Source organism: Sinocyclocheilus anshuiensis, unplaced genomic scaffold, assembly GCF_001515605.1.
Source record: "Sinocyclocheilus anshuiensis isolate Anshui unplaced genomic scaffold, SAMN03320099.WGS_v1.1 scaffold426, whole genome shotgun sequence".
In the NCBI taxonomy this organism is placed as follows: Eukaryota; Metazoa; Chordata; class Actinopteri; order Cypriniformes; family Cyprinidae; genus Sinocyclocheilus; species Sinocyclocheilus anshuiensis.
In genome coordinates, this window is record NW_015542362.1 from 2,132,168 (window position 1) to 2,148,814 (window position 16,647).

General features: G+C 34.6%; 1 protein-coding gene across 1 annotated transcript in view; it reads right to left on the bottom strand.

The window, feature by feature from the left end:
* Positions 1–16,129, bottom strand: part of LOC107691986 (leucine-rich repeat serine/threonine-protein kinase 1-like) — a 106,188-nt gene extending 90,059 nt beyond the window's left edge. The window contains exons 1-3 of the mRNA XM_016490858.1: positions 15,788–16,129; positions 14,028–14,208; positions 5,387–5,553 (exon numbers count right to left, since the gene is read on the bottom strand). Coding sequence (XP_016346344.1) covers positions 5,387–5,553; positions 14,028–14,100 — 240 coding nt within the window. The 5' untranslated portion in view covers positions 14,101–14,208; positions 15,788–16,129. The remainder of the gene's footprint in view (positions 1–5,386; positions 5,554–14,027; positions 14,209–15,787) is intronic.
* Between the last annotated feature and the right edge of the window lie 518 nt (positions 16,130–16,647).

The following is a 16,647-nucleotide window of genomic DNA, read 5'->3' on the forward strand; positions in this document are numbered from 1 at the left end:
ATTTATAATTTGTCTTAAATCTCATTTTGTAAAAAAAAAAAATCGTGAATCGAATCGTGACTTGAGTGAATCGTTATATCCCTATTCAAAAATAAAATTTGTTCTCTGAATGACTAATTTGCGGTTTAAAACTCATCATATGAATGTCTGCGTGCATAATTAAGTTAAGACAGTTTGCAAGAATCATGTTAGCATCCGTGGTATGAGCATGATCACTGCGAGTCTTGAGGGAGTTGTGTGTAAGTGAGGGCACAGCCTCCGTGTTGCCAGATCCAGCTATTATAATCTTTTTTGGACTTGTCTTTTCCACTTAATTTGACACTTTAGAAAATTAATATAGTGGGAAGTTGAAGTTTAGGCTCAGTGATATTTTTATCTTATATTATTTAATAAGAATAATTTCGGTTTATTTGTTATTTATTTTTCGGTTTTTATTTGTTTTTATAGCAATATATGGCAACACTGCATCGCCTGCAATTAAACTGTTAGTAATCAAAAAAGTCCATGGACAGGTTATTGCTGAGCGCATAGACAGGATAGCACATTCGGTAAGGGAAACACAAAAAAATATCATTATTTGTGCCATGAAGAAGTCTATGCTGTGTCATTCAGTATGTTACATTTTCACAAATCATGCTAAAAACATTCATAAGAGCACTAGACAAAGTTATCTATATAGCAATAATGAAAACTATAACAGTAATATGTATTGTTGCATGATTACATAACATTTACATTTAGTCATTTAGCAGACACTTTTATCCAAAGCGACTTATATTAATAAACAACTGATAAAATTATCCACCCCTAACATATATTAAAATATTAACAAATTTTGATGCAATAAATATGGTATAATTTAAGTGTTCATCCCACCAAAACAGAGAAAACATCTTTCACAAACATCTCTGTCTCTTTTAAAGTGTTAGAGTATATAATGAGTTATTTGTAGGGGTTATTATAGCACAATTCCCCTCACCCCACCCCTCACTAATTTTCAAACTAGGGCTGGGCGATATAACTAAAAAAATGTATCAACGATATAATGTTTCATATCGTTCGGTATCGATAATTATTGACATTTTTTATAACCCTTTTTAAAACCAAGAGCAATATAACTTTTTTTTTTTTTTAATTTAACCACTGTATTTTAAATGTACCCAATTTATTAAGACAACAAATATTTTTTTTTGTTTAGTTTTAAGTCGAACACAAAATTAAATTTAAACAAATATCTCCTTTCTTATGTTTTATATGCAGATTAAATAAGTCTTAAGGAAACTTTTGTCTTGTCTCCCGAGGCCACAGGAGGGCGCAATGAGCAAAATAATGCAGCACATTGATTTGTTTATTCACTGCAATGAAATAACAGCTGTCCATAAAAAAAACGTACATAAAAGTCTAAATTAACATATATAAATCAAATATAATTTCGTAAATTGCATAAACAATTGTGAACAAAACAGCATCATGTATTTATGCATTGCTTAATATAAAGAGCCAAAGCGCCTTTCACACAGATTTCATTTAAAAACATGAGACGTAGTGAAATGAAATAAACCTTCACAAATTCGCGACGTTTTCTAAACGTTTAAACTCTTTTAACTTTGCATGGCTACATCTCTTGTGTGAGACGTGAGTGCAGCAGTCATATTTGTCCGTCTAAAAAATGCGCTGAATATGCGTTGTGTGTGAATGGCTTGGTTTCGGTTTTAACCTAATTAAGATCTTCACCGCATTGAGCTATTGTATTTCTCTAATATTTTGAATGAATAACGCAGCAGCGGCACGTCTCGTGGGCTAGACTAACAAAACATTAAAATGCAACAACGTCACTTATATCATTATCACTGCATCTCGTGCGCCACTGATGACGCTCCCTGATGCACACATAACATTCGATTGCACCGTTTTTGCATTCAAATGCAATTTTTTATTTCTTTTTTAATTCGACTAATATTCATTCTTTATTCACAATCTCCTCATCACAGACAGGCACAGCACTCATTTCAGCATGTGTTCGTGGGCTGTCTGCATCACTCATAGCACGCGCCTATATCGTGCGTTATATCAAACATTTTTTCTATCGTTATCGATGAAGGTGTACCGTCGATAAATACCAATACCGTTTTATCGCCCAGGCCTACGAGGTACATCTTGACTCATTCGTATTACCAGATCTTGCTATTATAAACATCAAAATAAGAACAAGCATATAGCAAACTTAAATCCAAACGCACTATCTTGGAAATAAGCCACACACCAAAATACCTACCTGCACCTGCCTGTTTTATTAACTCCATAAAATGGATCGCTTTACAAGCCGAGCCTAAACAACAAGCTCAAAGATGCTTAATAAGCCTCGCTTACAATAAGTGGACAAGGCAACCCTTCAAGAGCACACCCTGCGAAATAGCCTTCCAAACATGAACAAAACACGAAGGCTCTGTTGACTCTTATTCTGGTCAAAAACAGCAGATACTAAATGTGTGAAACTCAGTCAGTCATGTAGATTTCGAGAGCGACTTCTGTTCTGTACACACACAAAACTATAATTTAGTGGATTAAATGCGGTTGTCAATCCTGAACAGGGACGTGCACAGACATTTTGAGGGGCAGGGGCTCAAGTGGAAAAAAAGGGCACTTCTCATATTTATTTAAATTTTTTCTAATCAAAATGTTAAAGGGGTCATATGATGCTGCTAAAAAGAACATTATTTTGTGTATTTGGTGTAATGAAATGTGTTTATGCGGTTTAAAGTTCAAAAACCATGCATTAATACTGTTTTGACATTTTAAACCTAAAACGTTGAATACTGATATTTGAAATTATTATTTTTTTTAATGAAAAGGCACTTTAAATGTGAAATTAAAACTGCCAGTAGGTGGCAGCAAGTCACTGTTAATAAGAGAGTCATTGCGATTGAACCGGAATCATTTAAACGGTTGATTCATTCAAGAACGAAACACCTGACTGAATAATATACTGAAATCATGCAGTGATATTTGTTGGCGAAATAGAGCAAAAACAGTCAATATTGGGTCTAAAACGTAAGTATCTTACTATTCAATTCTTGTTTATTGATCTGCTTTATAAAACCAATATCACATTTGTAACCATGCTGCTTTTTTTGGTGGGAAAAACGTCAGTCTTCGCGTGATACTGATTAACTATATGAAATTATATAAATATATAAATTTCTCCCCCGATATCTTGAATTTTGTGATCATTAAATGCATTTTAATAAACTGAATCATGCAGTGAAAGAACGCGTGGGGGTCTAACCTACTAGACTTGCTATTGCCTTAGCTAAACTTTAGCTAACTTACATGGTAGCTCTCATGAGTCATGCATGTTAGCAAGACAAATTAACTATAATTGCCTTTTGTCTTTTGGGTAATTAGTTGTAAATCTGAGGCACAGGTAGCTTATTCTTTTGTTCATCACCACTCACCTCCACACCAAGACAAACACAGTGGAAAGAAACTTTGTGTCATTTATTTATTTTATTTGACATCAAGGTGTATGCCGTGCTTCCAAGCTTTCTTACTCGTTTTGCTAATGTTCTACAAATGTTCTACATTTCTTATTTATTTGGTTATATATATTATACATGTTTACTTAGCCTATTTCCAGTTTTGTATACCTATTTAAACTTTATGTAAGTTATTTGTTATTTTATATTAGGCATAGCCTGTCCTATAGCATGGTGTATTTTTATTTGTTTTGTTAATAAAAGTTCTATGTTTTATATGTAGGCTAAAGTGAGTTTGATGTTGTATTTTGTTGTTGCATTCAAGCAATTGATGCCGAACTGCCGCTAATTCGAAAGTGAAAGTAAAATGTGCACGGCGCTTTTAAGCTATTTAAAAGCGAAGGAAAGCGAAGAAAAGAGGGAAAATTCAAACGAACAATTGCTTAACGCCGAATTGCCGCTGTTTGAAAGTGAAAGTAAAATGGCCACGCAGCTTTTACAAGCTATTTAAAAGCGAAGGAAAGCAAGGAAAAGAGGGAACGCCCCTGCCCCCACGGTGATACCGGTATTACCGGTGTTGTCACACGTCGATTAACCGGTGGGAAAATTTCCTCACCGTCACAACCCTAACACACACGCACATATATACATACATTCATTTATTTATATATAAAAAAAAGAAGAAAAAAAAAAAGAAAAAACACTCCCCAGAAAAAAGGCCACTTTCTCTCGAGGAAGAAAAAGGGCAGGTGCTCAAGCCCCCTTTGATGTCTATGTGTGCACGTGCCTGCTCCTGAAACTTCAGTGTGTACGTGGCCACTTACAAAACTGGTTCAATATTGTATTTCAGTCCTCATTTTTTACAGTTTTACATAAGCAGCAACTTACATTTAACTATTTTCAGCAATACTTTAAAATATTGCATGCATCATAATACATCTTGGATGCTTTTTTTCCTACAGAGCTTGCAATAGCACATTATGGAACTGTTGCCTCTGAAAAGGATCAATGTGATGCTATTTTAAAATATGGGCAAAAGATGATATCTTAGAAAGCTGCATAATGTTACAATGCTGCCTGCGCATTTCAATCCCAAGTCGGCATGATACACAATAATGCTCAAGCATATCTGGACAGGACTGAGAAATGTTGTTCTGATGATGCCACAAAAAGCCCGTCTGGTGCCAAACCACCATAGCAGCTTCCAAAACACGACATATGCTGGTCCTTCAGCAGGTGAACTGAATGCACAATGCACCCGCTTCCCTTTAGCTCTTTCCCCACCATTGACGAGTTATCTCGTCTTTTAGAAGACAACGCTTCCCCGCCAAAGACGAGTTTTTACGGCTTTCCGTGTTTTCCCTGTTATAACTCAGGGGCGCTATTACGCATCTTCTGAACGAGTACAAAACCTCCCGAACAAAAACACACGTGAACAGGACGGAGAAACGAGCGATCTCTTATGTAAACAGATGCATATGAAAAATAATGCGATCATCAACAATAGACAGCATATTAATGAAAACTGCATAATGTTACGGAGTAAAATGTTGATCCAGGAAGTGGTATATGTCTGTGCAAGCTTTGGAGGTGTTGATAGAAGCGATTTACTGGATTTATGCTTTGATAATCGTACTGAATATTACCCAGATGTAGTTTTTGATCATTTAATTTTTGCTCAAAATTATGCATTTTTATGAAACCTACCTATATTCAAGTGTTGATAAAAAAAGAATGCTTGATTTTTTTGTTTAAAAGTAGAAGCTCTGATCTTTATTTTGGTGTATTGCATATTCAAATATTCATACAGCAAAATATACTGGAGGCCATCAAATTTGAGTGGTAAGTGCTTATAATGTGAATTTTCAGTCAAAAATGAGAGTATAAAGTGAGCAAATGATCAAACTCACCCCATCCGGTCCCCCTCCGCCGTTATTCTCGCAGGAAAGCCGGATTAGCTCGCGAGCCCTCTGGTCCTCGGCTTGTGTATAGGCCTCTTGGATGTTCTTCAGCGTGGGAGAATGACTCAAGGGATTGCTGCCAACTGCCGACTGCTTGGCTCCCATCTCTGGAACGCCTGCGAACGGGGCATAGCCACCACAAACAAACAAAATACTCAGTACAATAGAAGGAACCTCATGCTAAAGTGAAGACAACGCGATGGGAAATGAGCTCCAGATACAGGAGGCGAGGGAGCAGCCGGGAATCAGGTCAGCCTCATAAAGAATTCACATGCCTTTCCCCCCGGACTGGTGCGCATGTATTTGCGGAGCTGCGCTTTTCCACGTTCACCTTTGATGTAAAGAGCACCTACTCAGGGGCGGGAGTGAGATGGGGAAGACTGAATGAATAGTGATACTCACACACGCATGCATGCAATAAGATAAACGGCTGCAGATTCAAACATGTCTAAAAGCAAACACACACACACACACACACACAATCTGGACACAAAACACACAAACTAAAAAAAGAATGTATGCTGGTACTGTAGTTTGCATGAAATATTTTTTGGGAAGTTGGCATGCTCTATGATGTGGCATGCAAAACTTCATCTAAAACTATTTTATGTGGCATTTTGGTGATTCTTTTGTAATTATTATGCATGTTGTTTTGTAACTCTGTGCTATTTTACAAACTAAATGTAATATTTGTACTTTTAAAAATGTATTTCTCAATGCAAGACCACTTAAAATGACATGCAAAAGGCTGATTAAAACTACTCAAAAACTGAAAAAATAAATGGTTTTAAGTCACATGGCCTACCCTTTATACCTAAAGGGTAGGCCATGTGACTTAACCTTAATAAAATAAGGTTAAGTCACATTTATTACTTTAATACAATAAATGGAAAAATAATAATAAAAATTACTACACCTAAAACTAAAAAGCTTGATCTTGCAATAAATACATAAATACTATTACTACTATACTAATAATAATAATAATAATAATAACAAAAAAAAATGTAATTAAATAAAAAAAATTAAATAAGCACCCACGTCCACTAAAGTTAATCTAACAATACAGCTAAATATGAGTAAAACGACAGGTATAATTGAAATAGATAGATAAATAGATAGATAAACAGATACGATTATTTTGTATTATTTACTATTATATTATTTATTCATTTTGAATTAGCTTTATGTTTTCTGTTTTCATTTGAATTTTAGTTTAAGTTTTAGTAATTTTATTAGGTAAGCGACTTACAAATGAGGACAATAAAAGCAGTCAAAACTAACAAAAGTGCAACAATATATGCAATATAGTGCAAACAGTACACGTAGCAAGGTGTATGTATATATATATATATATATATATATTATACACACACATATACACAAAATGGGATTAGTTGAAAAGGGATTTTACACAGAACTTGTTATAATCATATTCATGAAAACTCTAGCACTTTCTATTCTATTTTAATTCTACTTTATTTATATTTATCTTCTTTTTTTATTTAGACGGCACCCCGGTTGGGAAACACTGTGCTAAATGACTAAATGTAAATGTAAATATACACACACACAAAGAAAAACAAGTAGATAGAATAGAAAAAATAGAAAGCTAGTGTTTGTTTGTTTTTTGTTGTTGTTTTTTTTAAATAAAAAAATAAAAAATAAATAAAAGAAGATAAATATAGATAAAGTAGAATTAAAATAGAATAGAAAGTGCTAGAGTTAGAGGGTCAAATAAAAGTGGAACAGATGTGTTTAGTTGTTTCTTGAAGATGGCTAAGGACTCAGCTGCTCGGATTGAGTTGGGCAGGTCATTCCACCAGGAGGGAACAGTTAATGAAAAAGTCAGTGAAAGTGATTTTGTGCCTCTTTGAGATGGCATGAAAAGCCATGTTTCTGAATGACAGAACCTAGTGATGCCATGATTAATACTGAAATACTTTTCATTAAATACTGAAAAGTATATATAAAAACAGCAGCTACATTCTTAAATTAAACACGGCCTATTTTAATTTTGTGTGTTGTGTATTTTTTGGAGTTACCATGCCAGTAACTCAGTAACATGCTAGAATTAGCTTTTAGTTTAAGTTTTTGTAAATTTGTTGTTGTTGTTTTTTAATATTTCTATTCATCTTAAAATTTCGGTTTTAGTAATTTTAGTACTTCAACTAAAGGCAACATTTTTATTTCGGCTTGGTTTAAAGTTTTTCATCTTCTGTAATATTTATTTTTTGCTTTATTTGGAGTTTCTCTGGATGTTATGGGCTTTCAACTGACTTCCTCTGATCAACAGACCATAACAGCTTTACACTGTTATATTGTATTATCATTTTGTTTCTTACAAACATGCAGCTTTTCACTTCACAAGGCATTAACTGATGGACTGGAGTGGTGTGGATTACTTGTGGATTATTGTGATGTTTTTATCAGCTGTTTGGCTCTCATTCTGACGGCACCCATTCACTGCAGAGCATCCACTGCTGAGCAAGTGATGCAATGCTACATTTCTTCAAATCTGATGAAGAAACAAATCTACATCTTGGATAGCCTGAAGGTGAATACATTTTTAGCAAATTTTTTTTTGGGTGAACAATTCCTTTAATGTGATTCAGTTTGAACTCTCAGTTTCAATGAATCAATTTAACTTTTAATGATTTTATACACAAATATATGTTAAATGTATTCAAAGCCTGAAAAATATCAAGATGTAATTTTAGCTATATCTCTCAACTCTAAATGTGACGGCAAACCTCTTAAATTTCATCCCATTAACATATAAATTAAATTAGTTAACACTTACTCAGAATCTGCTGATTAGATCAGTCATCTAACTTTCACTTTTTCATTCGTTCTCCAGTGTAAAAAAGATCTTATTTAAATCACCTTTAAACCCCTTAAAATATAGAAATTGTTTACGAGACACTGAAATCTTGCCGAGTTTAAGACTACTAACTTCTAAGAAAAGCACAAGCGATCAAGACCATTCAAACCACTTGAAAAATCAGACAACGTGAATGACGCCAACAAATGAAGTCTGAGGATGATCAGAGACTAAAAAACAAAAAATAAATGACTTTATAGTTAAAGCACAATCTCTCTAATAAGTTCAGAGAATTGTCAATGAAAGGTTCGCCAATACAATCACTTTCTAACCCCGATTTCTACTGTGAACACTGACCCGAAACGCTGAAAAACGAGACGCTCACAATGCAAACGTACCTTATCATTCTGCCCGGATCTACCCGGCGATCATCTCATTACTGTGCGTCAGGAGCCCAGACTCAATGTATGTCCAGCACCTGTGAGCATTAGCCTGACTCTGTGCCTATAGAGCAGAATGACTCCCGTCTCCTCCCTGCCTGTTGTCCTTAATGGCAAGGTTATCTTACACTGCAAACACATTAAAGAGTGAAACCCAACCCTCCCCGGCCGGCTGCTGCGTCTCTGTCCCTCCCTAGAGGACCTCAGATTGCGTTTGCAGCTACAGCTCAAGCCGCGCTAAGCCAGATTAGCACACTAGCCTCCTTCTGCAGCGTGTGTTTCTGTCACACAAGACCAGATGACACATTAAATCACACACACACACACACACACACACACACACACACGCGCGCACACAGACGTGATGGGACTCAGACATGAGCCACACACTGACGGATGCGCGCAAACTCACGGTTGCTAATGGTAACCGTGTTGCTGATGCTGAGCAGGCGGGAAAAAGGAAACCCAACACCTACGGCATGAGGTTTCACCTCTGGGGGGATATCGACTGTTTTTTGTGGGATGCTTGCTTCATCGGTTTTCTGGAAAAATGCAAACCAGTCCAGCCTAGAAACTCCTTATATATGACATCTATAGGGATGGTCGTAGATTAATATAGTTGTTTGGACCAAATCTAATTTTGTTGTTGTTGTTGTTGTTGTTATCAATTGATCAACAACATTTATCATCAAATTTTGATTCAGAAGTTGAGACACACTTGACTGAATTTGATTGAAGCATTTAGTGTTGTACTTAAAAATATTCCCTGAGAAATATGTGCTACTGTTAAATATCTACCACAATATAATTTGATTTATATACTGCAAAAAATTATATACACAGACCACATTCTTTATTATGAATTTACTATATTCAACATGCAGAAATATTAAAATAAAATATCAATTAAAATAAATGAATCAATACATTTGTTTATTTAGCTGAATAGAAAGTTTCTTACCATTATATAGTAGCTATACAGGATATATATGGGAGTAGTTTGGAGACCTACTCAATCTTTATTAGGAATATTTTCAACATTCAACAAACAAACGAACGAACAAACACCTCTATATATTTATTAATTCGTTCAATCAATCAAAAAACGAATTTATTTATTTTTAAAATGGTTTGTTTTATGAATATATCAATGCATGTATTTATTTATAGATATTTATTAATAATTTATTAATATATTATGTTTCTTACCAGCGACACACAGTTGTCAAATATTTGGAGATATATTCATTCGTCATTATTTATTATTGCTATTTTCAACATTCAACATAAAAATAAATAAATACCTCTATATATTTGATAAATAAAAAAATAATGCATCATATATTAAAAAAATTTAATGAATTTATCACAACTACAAATAACACAAATGTATGTAGTGATAAAAAAAAAAAAGCTAAGCAAATCTAAAATACATCTTTCTACAAAACTAGTTTCAAACATTTTAGCAGAAATATTTAGAAGAAAGTGTTTTTAAGACCAAGAGTAACTAATTCAGTCAAGTGTGTTCAAACTTTTGATTGCTAATGTATATTTAGAGGCCGTTTTTGGCAAATTTAAAATGTGATATTAGTAGCTACTGGTCAACAACAAATGAGATTGAGCACAATCAACTATATGAATCTGTAGTCATGCCTATATTAATCAGCAGCCAAATATGAATAAAGGTTGAGAGCTGAACGCACAAATGCTGCTAGCATACAGGCCAATCTCACACTCAAACTTGAGTATATGTGAGAGGAAGTGACGTTCACTGTTTCACTTCATATTTCTATAAATGCTGTGCAGACGGTCAAGTTCCTCGAACCATAACTGCACTACAGATGGTGTCTCAGGTTTCAGAGGGGTGAAAAGAACAACCAAAACCAAACAAATCTTTTATTATACACGCTGCTTCTTACATGCTACACCAGGCCCATGTTATCTCATTCTCAGTACCACAATACCACACTCTCACATGACACAGTAAAGTTGCTGAACTGGTGTTTCTCTCAGATGGAAATATTAACCTTCGTAGTGGTACGATTATGCAAAATGAGTGTTTCAACAAACTACACCATATGCACTGGCAACATGCCGTTTGTAAAGCAATGAGGAAGTTACTCATGCCTTCGCTGAGAAAAATGTCACTGTTTTTAGAGTTTATTTAGAGGATCTGCTGTCAATCTGTCTTGAGAAGTCAAAAAATGTTTTTGTTTTTTGCAAGTAGATTACTGCCAGATAGGGTCCCAAATGAACACTGAATAAAGTGCCATTTGTGACAAATATTCAAAGAAAAAAAAAACCCTACTAAATAGGGTTGCACGGTGTACCGTTACTGGAAAAATACTGGTATATACACCATATTTCAAACGTTTCTGCAGGTTTTATGAAGTTAATTTACGACCATTTTAAGACCAAGCAAAGAAAATTGAAGGAATAAATTGAAGGAAACAAAATACATCAATAGTGTGTACAAAAATAGCTTAACTAGAATATGGAAATAACTATTAAAATGGATTAAAACGAGAACAATTATCTTGCAAAAGGGCTCAGAAAAATCAACTTTATTCAACGGGTAAACAAGTTTTTGCAGTGCATTCAAAAAGCTGTAGCAAACAGATAAAACTCACTCTACAGGATAATTGTGATGAGGATATAAGATATTGTGAATATTGATATAATGCTGATGCTCCAGTTTATATTTGTGTAAGTGCTCTGTGATGAGCATCAAAGGTTTCTTATAACGTGTTATTGCGTTAGGCATTGCAGCCAATCACAGACATTTCTGTTGAGTACGTTAACGTAATGACCAATCAGACAGGCCGAATCCACTCAATAGCGCTGAAAAAGTTCACCCAAAGCACATTCGTGAATCCCTTCATTAATTACAAACAATACAATGTAATTAAGAGATTGATTGTGCAGAGTTGTCAGCCGCATTGATTATAATGGGAGTTTTCTCTCAGTCAGAGAGCTTCAGTGATTACAATAGGAGCGCTCTTTGTTCACTCTCTGTATATAATATACATTTGTCACGCTGTTAACTGCACACTGCAAAGTTTCTGGATTGACAGCCTTATTTAAATGGTGGATTGAATCCGAAACTGCGATGATTGACAGTGACAAGCATAGTAACAGATGGGGCAAAACAACAGATACTGTATGTCAAAACAGATCTGTGCATTAAATGCAAACTGTATAGTTTGCATTTAAAGTGTAAATGCAAACTAATAAATCTGACACTTGTTCTATGTAATGTGCTGCTTGTTACAGGTAGATTGCACTTTATGTGTAATGCAATAATAGTTATTCAATAATAAAAAAAAATTTTTTTTAATAATCTCTTAAGTTTTACTAAACATGCACTGTTCTTAATAAAACTTTAAAAATTTTAATTCAGTTATCTTTTGAGGCTCCTTATTTGTCACCTATGGTATCGATTTAGTATTAATACCGAGGTATTAGATTCTGGTATCATACCGAAGCCACAATTATGACATCAAGCCATCCCTACAGCTAAATAATTAAACTATCATAATAATAATAATAATAAAATTAAATGTTGATAAATATAAAAAAAAAAAAAAGGTTTAATGCCTCAAAATAAAATAATATTAATTATTAATATTTTAAATATTTAATAGTTATTTGTTAATAATAATTTATTGATACTATTAATAATATTGATTTATTTATCTATTTAATACAATTATTAATATTTATTTAGTTATTTACAATTATTTATTAAATATTTTAATTAGGGCTGTCAGTTTAACGCGTTAACTTAATTAGTTATGAAAAATAACGCAATTCAAATATTTTAACACAGTTAACGCACTGGCCCCGCCCCCAAACCTGTACATCATCTTATATTTCATACAGTTGACTGTTGACAAATATGATGCAGGGCAACAACTCCATAAATGCAGTAATGCTTAAAAATCAAGATATTGGTGCAAAAAAAAAAAAAATGCCCCTGTACGTTTTGCCTCATATTTATATCATATGATAAGCGGTATCACACCAGCAGCTGATTTTGTCCCGAATATCACAAGTTTAAATGTGATTTTATACAACAGTTCAGTAAATAAGAAGTTGATATTGTGTTATATTTTAAACACAATATTATATTATGTGTTTTGCTCAATTTTGCAGAAACCATATTACCCGTCTCCGAGCAACACAGCGGTGTTTAGTTTCTGAATGAATCCACGTTTTGAACAAATCATGTGAAATCAATGATTCAAAAGCCCCTTCTTAAAGAGAGCCGTTTACTTCATTCCTGAATGAATCAGCCGTTTGAACGAATCGAATGAATGAATGACTCATAAAGACATTTACCGCCACCTGCTGGCAGATTTAGTTTCTTATTTAGAGTATTATTTCAATAATAAATAAATAATATTAATACAAATAAAAACGTTAAAGGGATAGTTCACGCAAAAAATTATAATTCTGTCATCATTTACTGACCCTCATGTCGTTTCAAACCTTTCTTTTGTGGAACATAAAAGAAGGTATTTTGAAGACTGTTGGCAACAAAGCTGTTTTGGTTACCAATGACTTACATTGTATGAACAAAAAATACTGAAATGTTTCTTAAATTATCTTCTTTTATGTTCCATAGTTTACGTTACGCCGTTGTAGCCTAAATGTTTATGTGTAATAAGTTTTATGTTAAATCAAATAAAATGTTTCTCTCTAAAGCTACAATTTGTAATGTCTACTTGATACTTTCTCATTTAACACGAAAAATAGCTTTAAATAATCTTTTGTGGGTATTTTCACAAATTTATTTTGCGATTAATTAGATTAATTAATCGAAACATCATGTAATGAATTAGATTAAAAATTTTAATCGACTGACAGCCCTAATTTTAATAAATAAATACTTTTTTTCTGATTAGTTTGAGTAGTAGTAGTATATATTTATTTAATGCCATGTCAGCATCAAAGACATCAAATGGCAAAAACAGTTTAAAAAAAATACACGTATAACAAATACAATAAAAACCAGCAAACAAACAAACACAAGGTATATCACACAAGATTTTTTACATTAACGTGATAAAAATTCTAAAACTTTTCTTGGCAAAATTTTACTAAATAACTCTTTAAGTGAGTTCACTTCATTAAAGAGTTTTCTCTGTACAGTCCAATAAAATATGTTTAACAGAAAGGGGAACCTTGCAAAACATTGAGTAGTGTCTTCACCTTTAAGCAAAGATTCTTGAGTCAGACTTGTATGACCTATACGACATCTGGTAAATACCTGATTAGTTTGAGATTATTTTTGGACCCTGCTGGATGTGTAAAGGTTTCTTACCAGCTTGCTCCTCCATGCTGCTGGCACTGCCGCCCGGATCTGCAGTCTCTTTGACGTACCAGTACGACGACATATTTCAGGCTGAAAGCTGCAGTGTCATTCGCAAGACATCTTCATGGACCGAAGATACATAAAATGCCCCTTCAGGAACAGATTGCGTGACATCCATCCATTCGTTTGTCTTCAAAACAAAATTTAGAGACACGTTAAACTTCTAGACAAGCAAAACATAACCAGACAACACTATGTAGAATGCAACAGAATATAGATAATTTTGGAAATATTAATTGCATTGCTTCATTAAAGATATACACTGATAGCATTAAGGTCAATCATAAACCATATCACACACTTGCTGCTTTTGACATTAAAGTATAAATGAAATAAAAAATTGACCCTTTTTAATACACTTTCCTGGTCTTATTCATTAGTACAGGTCGTTAAAAGCTTTCTGATCTCCTAAATTTTCAAATGCATGAAAGTCCAAGTCCAAACCTGCATTTTTCTTGATGAACATCCATTCTCCCTCAGAAACAGATCCAGTTATGAAGCAAAGCAGATTGTGAACAATGTATAATTTCAATATAACATTTGATTTGAATATGAAAATCCAGCAAGGAAGCGACACAACAGGCATCTGAGACTTTCTTATGCAGTTCCTCGAACATAACGCCGCTGCCAATCTCTTTTTATAGAAGTCCAATGTAAAGGAAGTCTAATCATTTTTCGCTTTCGATTGTAAAAGCTAGACGTTAACCAATCCATGTACCAGCTCTGTCCAGCTGACTAATTCTTCTAGACGTCTACAATCCACCACATCCAGCAAAACCCTTTTCCAGAGCTGAAGTGTTGTGCCAGCTAAAGACGTGACTCATTTTTCCTTGGCTTGAGGACATTGGTCATTTGGCTACAAACAAAACAAGCTTTCTTTTGTGAGTTACAGTAGCTACATTGAATTTTAACGAGTGACCTCCGCAGCGCTGGTACAACCAGACACATTTGGACTCTTATTCTGCAATTAAATGTTTTAAAAGAATGGACGTGTCTCATGAAATATCAAGCAGAACCATGGTAAACATTCAATACTAGATCAAACTACCATGGTATTGTCAAATGATACCAGTACTTAACTGACCAGGCTTACATACTCCAAATAAACTTTACAACTCTGTTTAGTCATGTAGAAGACACCGGGGCTAGTTGTCACATATACTCCAGTGATTATTTCCCACTTTGTGCTCATTTTTAAACTTTCCACTTCTGTATAGAAACAAACTTCAAAGACACGACTAAAAAAACATTCATTATTAAACATTTCTAAAACATTTGGCCCACTGAACACACCATAGCCCAAAAACAGGTCATGATGTCGCGGGGTAAGTTGTCACAATTTACACTTAATGGGTTTTTCAGCCAACTTTAAGCATTAAAACGGTCACAAAAACTAAATTAATGAACAATTCAACATGCAAAACCACTGCTAGACAAAAAAAAAACACGTATGGACTTTTGACTCCACACCTCAGGGTTACTGAGATTTGTGGCAACTTCCCCGTGTGTGACAACTTGCCCCAGTCGCTCAGTTTGCTGAATGAATGTCAGTTTTTACAATGTCTCACCTGCACTGCAAACGCTGCACGACGCGCTAAAGTCTACAAACAAACGCTGCAGGCGCTCCAAGCGAGTTGTGTCGCAAATAGTGCAGTCGAGGTGAGTTTGTGGAGCCTATTCAACATCACAAGATAGTTTAGTGTACTTACCACATGTTGAATATGTGATATGTCCTGTAGTGTAAACCGCGGACTAAAGCGGGGCGCCTCTGATGCTTTTGGTTTGGATGAGTTTGGCGGACGCTCGCGGATCACACCACAGATTTCTACTTCCTGATCTGAGGGACACACTTTCTTTCCTGAGGAGCCCAGAGTCAAGTCAGTCTGCGGCTCATGCGCGCACGCGCCGCTTTAACCTGCCGGGGAATTTCCGTAGACTTCTGTTGTTTGAGTTCATTTATTTTTATAGCCTACCTGAAAGTTGGTATAAACCTGTTTGGATTTCTTTCTTATGCTGAACACAAAAGAAACTATTTCTGGATATTTTATGCTGGAAAAAAAACAACAACAAAAAAAAAAGACCAGTAGCTGTTACCCACATTCTTCAAAATAGCCTACGGTTTTCTTTTGTGTTCAACAAAAGAAGGAAATTCATTCAGGGTTTGAACAACTTGAGGGTGAGTAAATTATTTTTTTCTTTGGGGGGGGGGGGGGGGGGGGGTTGAACTATCACTTTAAGCCATTTTTCTCATATGTACATCCACAGAAACCTGTTTACATGATTACATATGATTTATTTCACCTCAGACGTCCTCACAGGCATGTTCCAGCATGTTCCACTGTATGTGTGCAGACATGTGCCCTCAGAAGGAGAAACAAACATTAATCTATAGCCTATAAAAGAGGACACACCACAGATTTCTATTCATATTGTATGTACAGTGGTGGACAAAATTATTACAACCCTAGTATTTTTTTTACCAGCTAAAAAATGGTTTTAAGTCAGTTATTTCTAACTGAAGCATCTTGGAGATGCAGCCACAGTTCTTCTGGTTTTAGTCTGTCTCAGT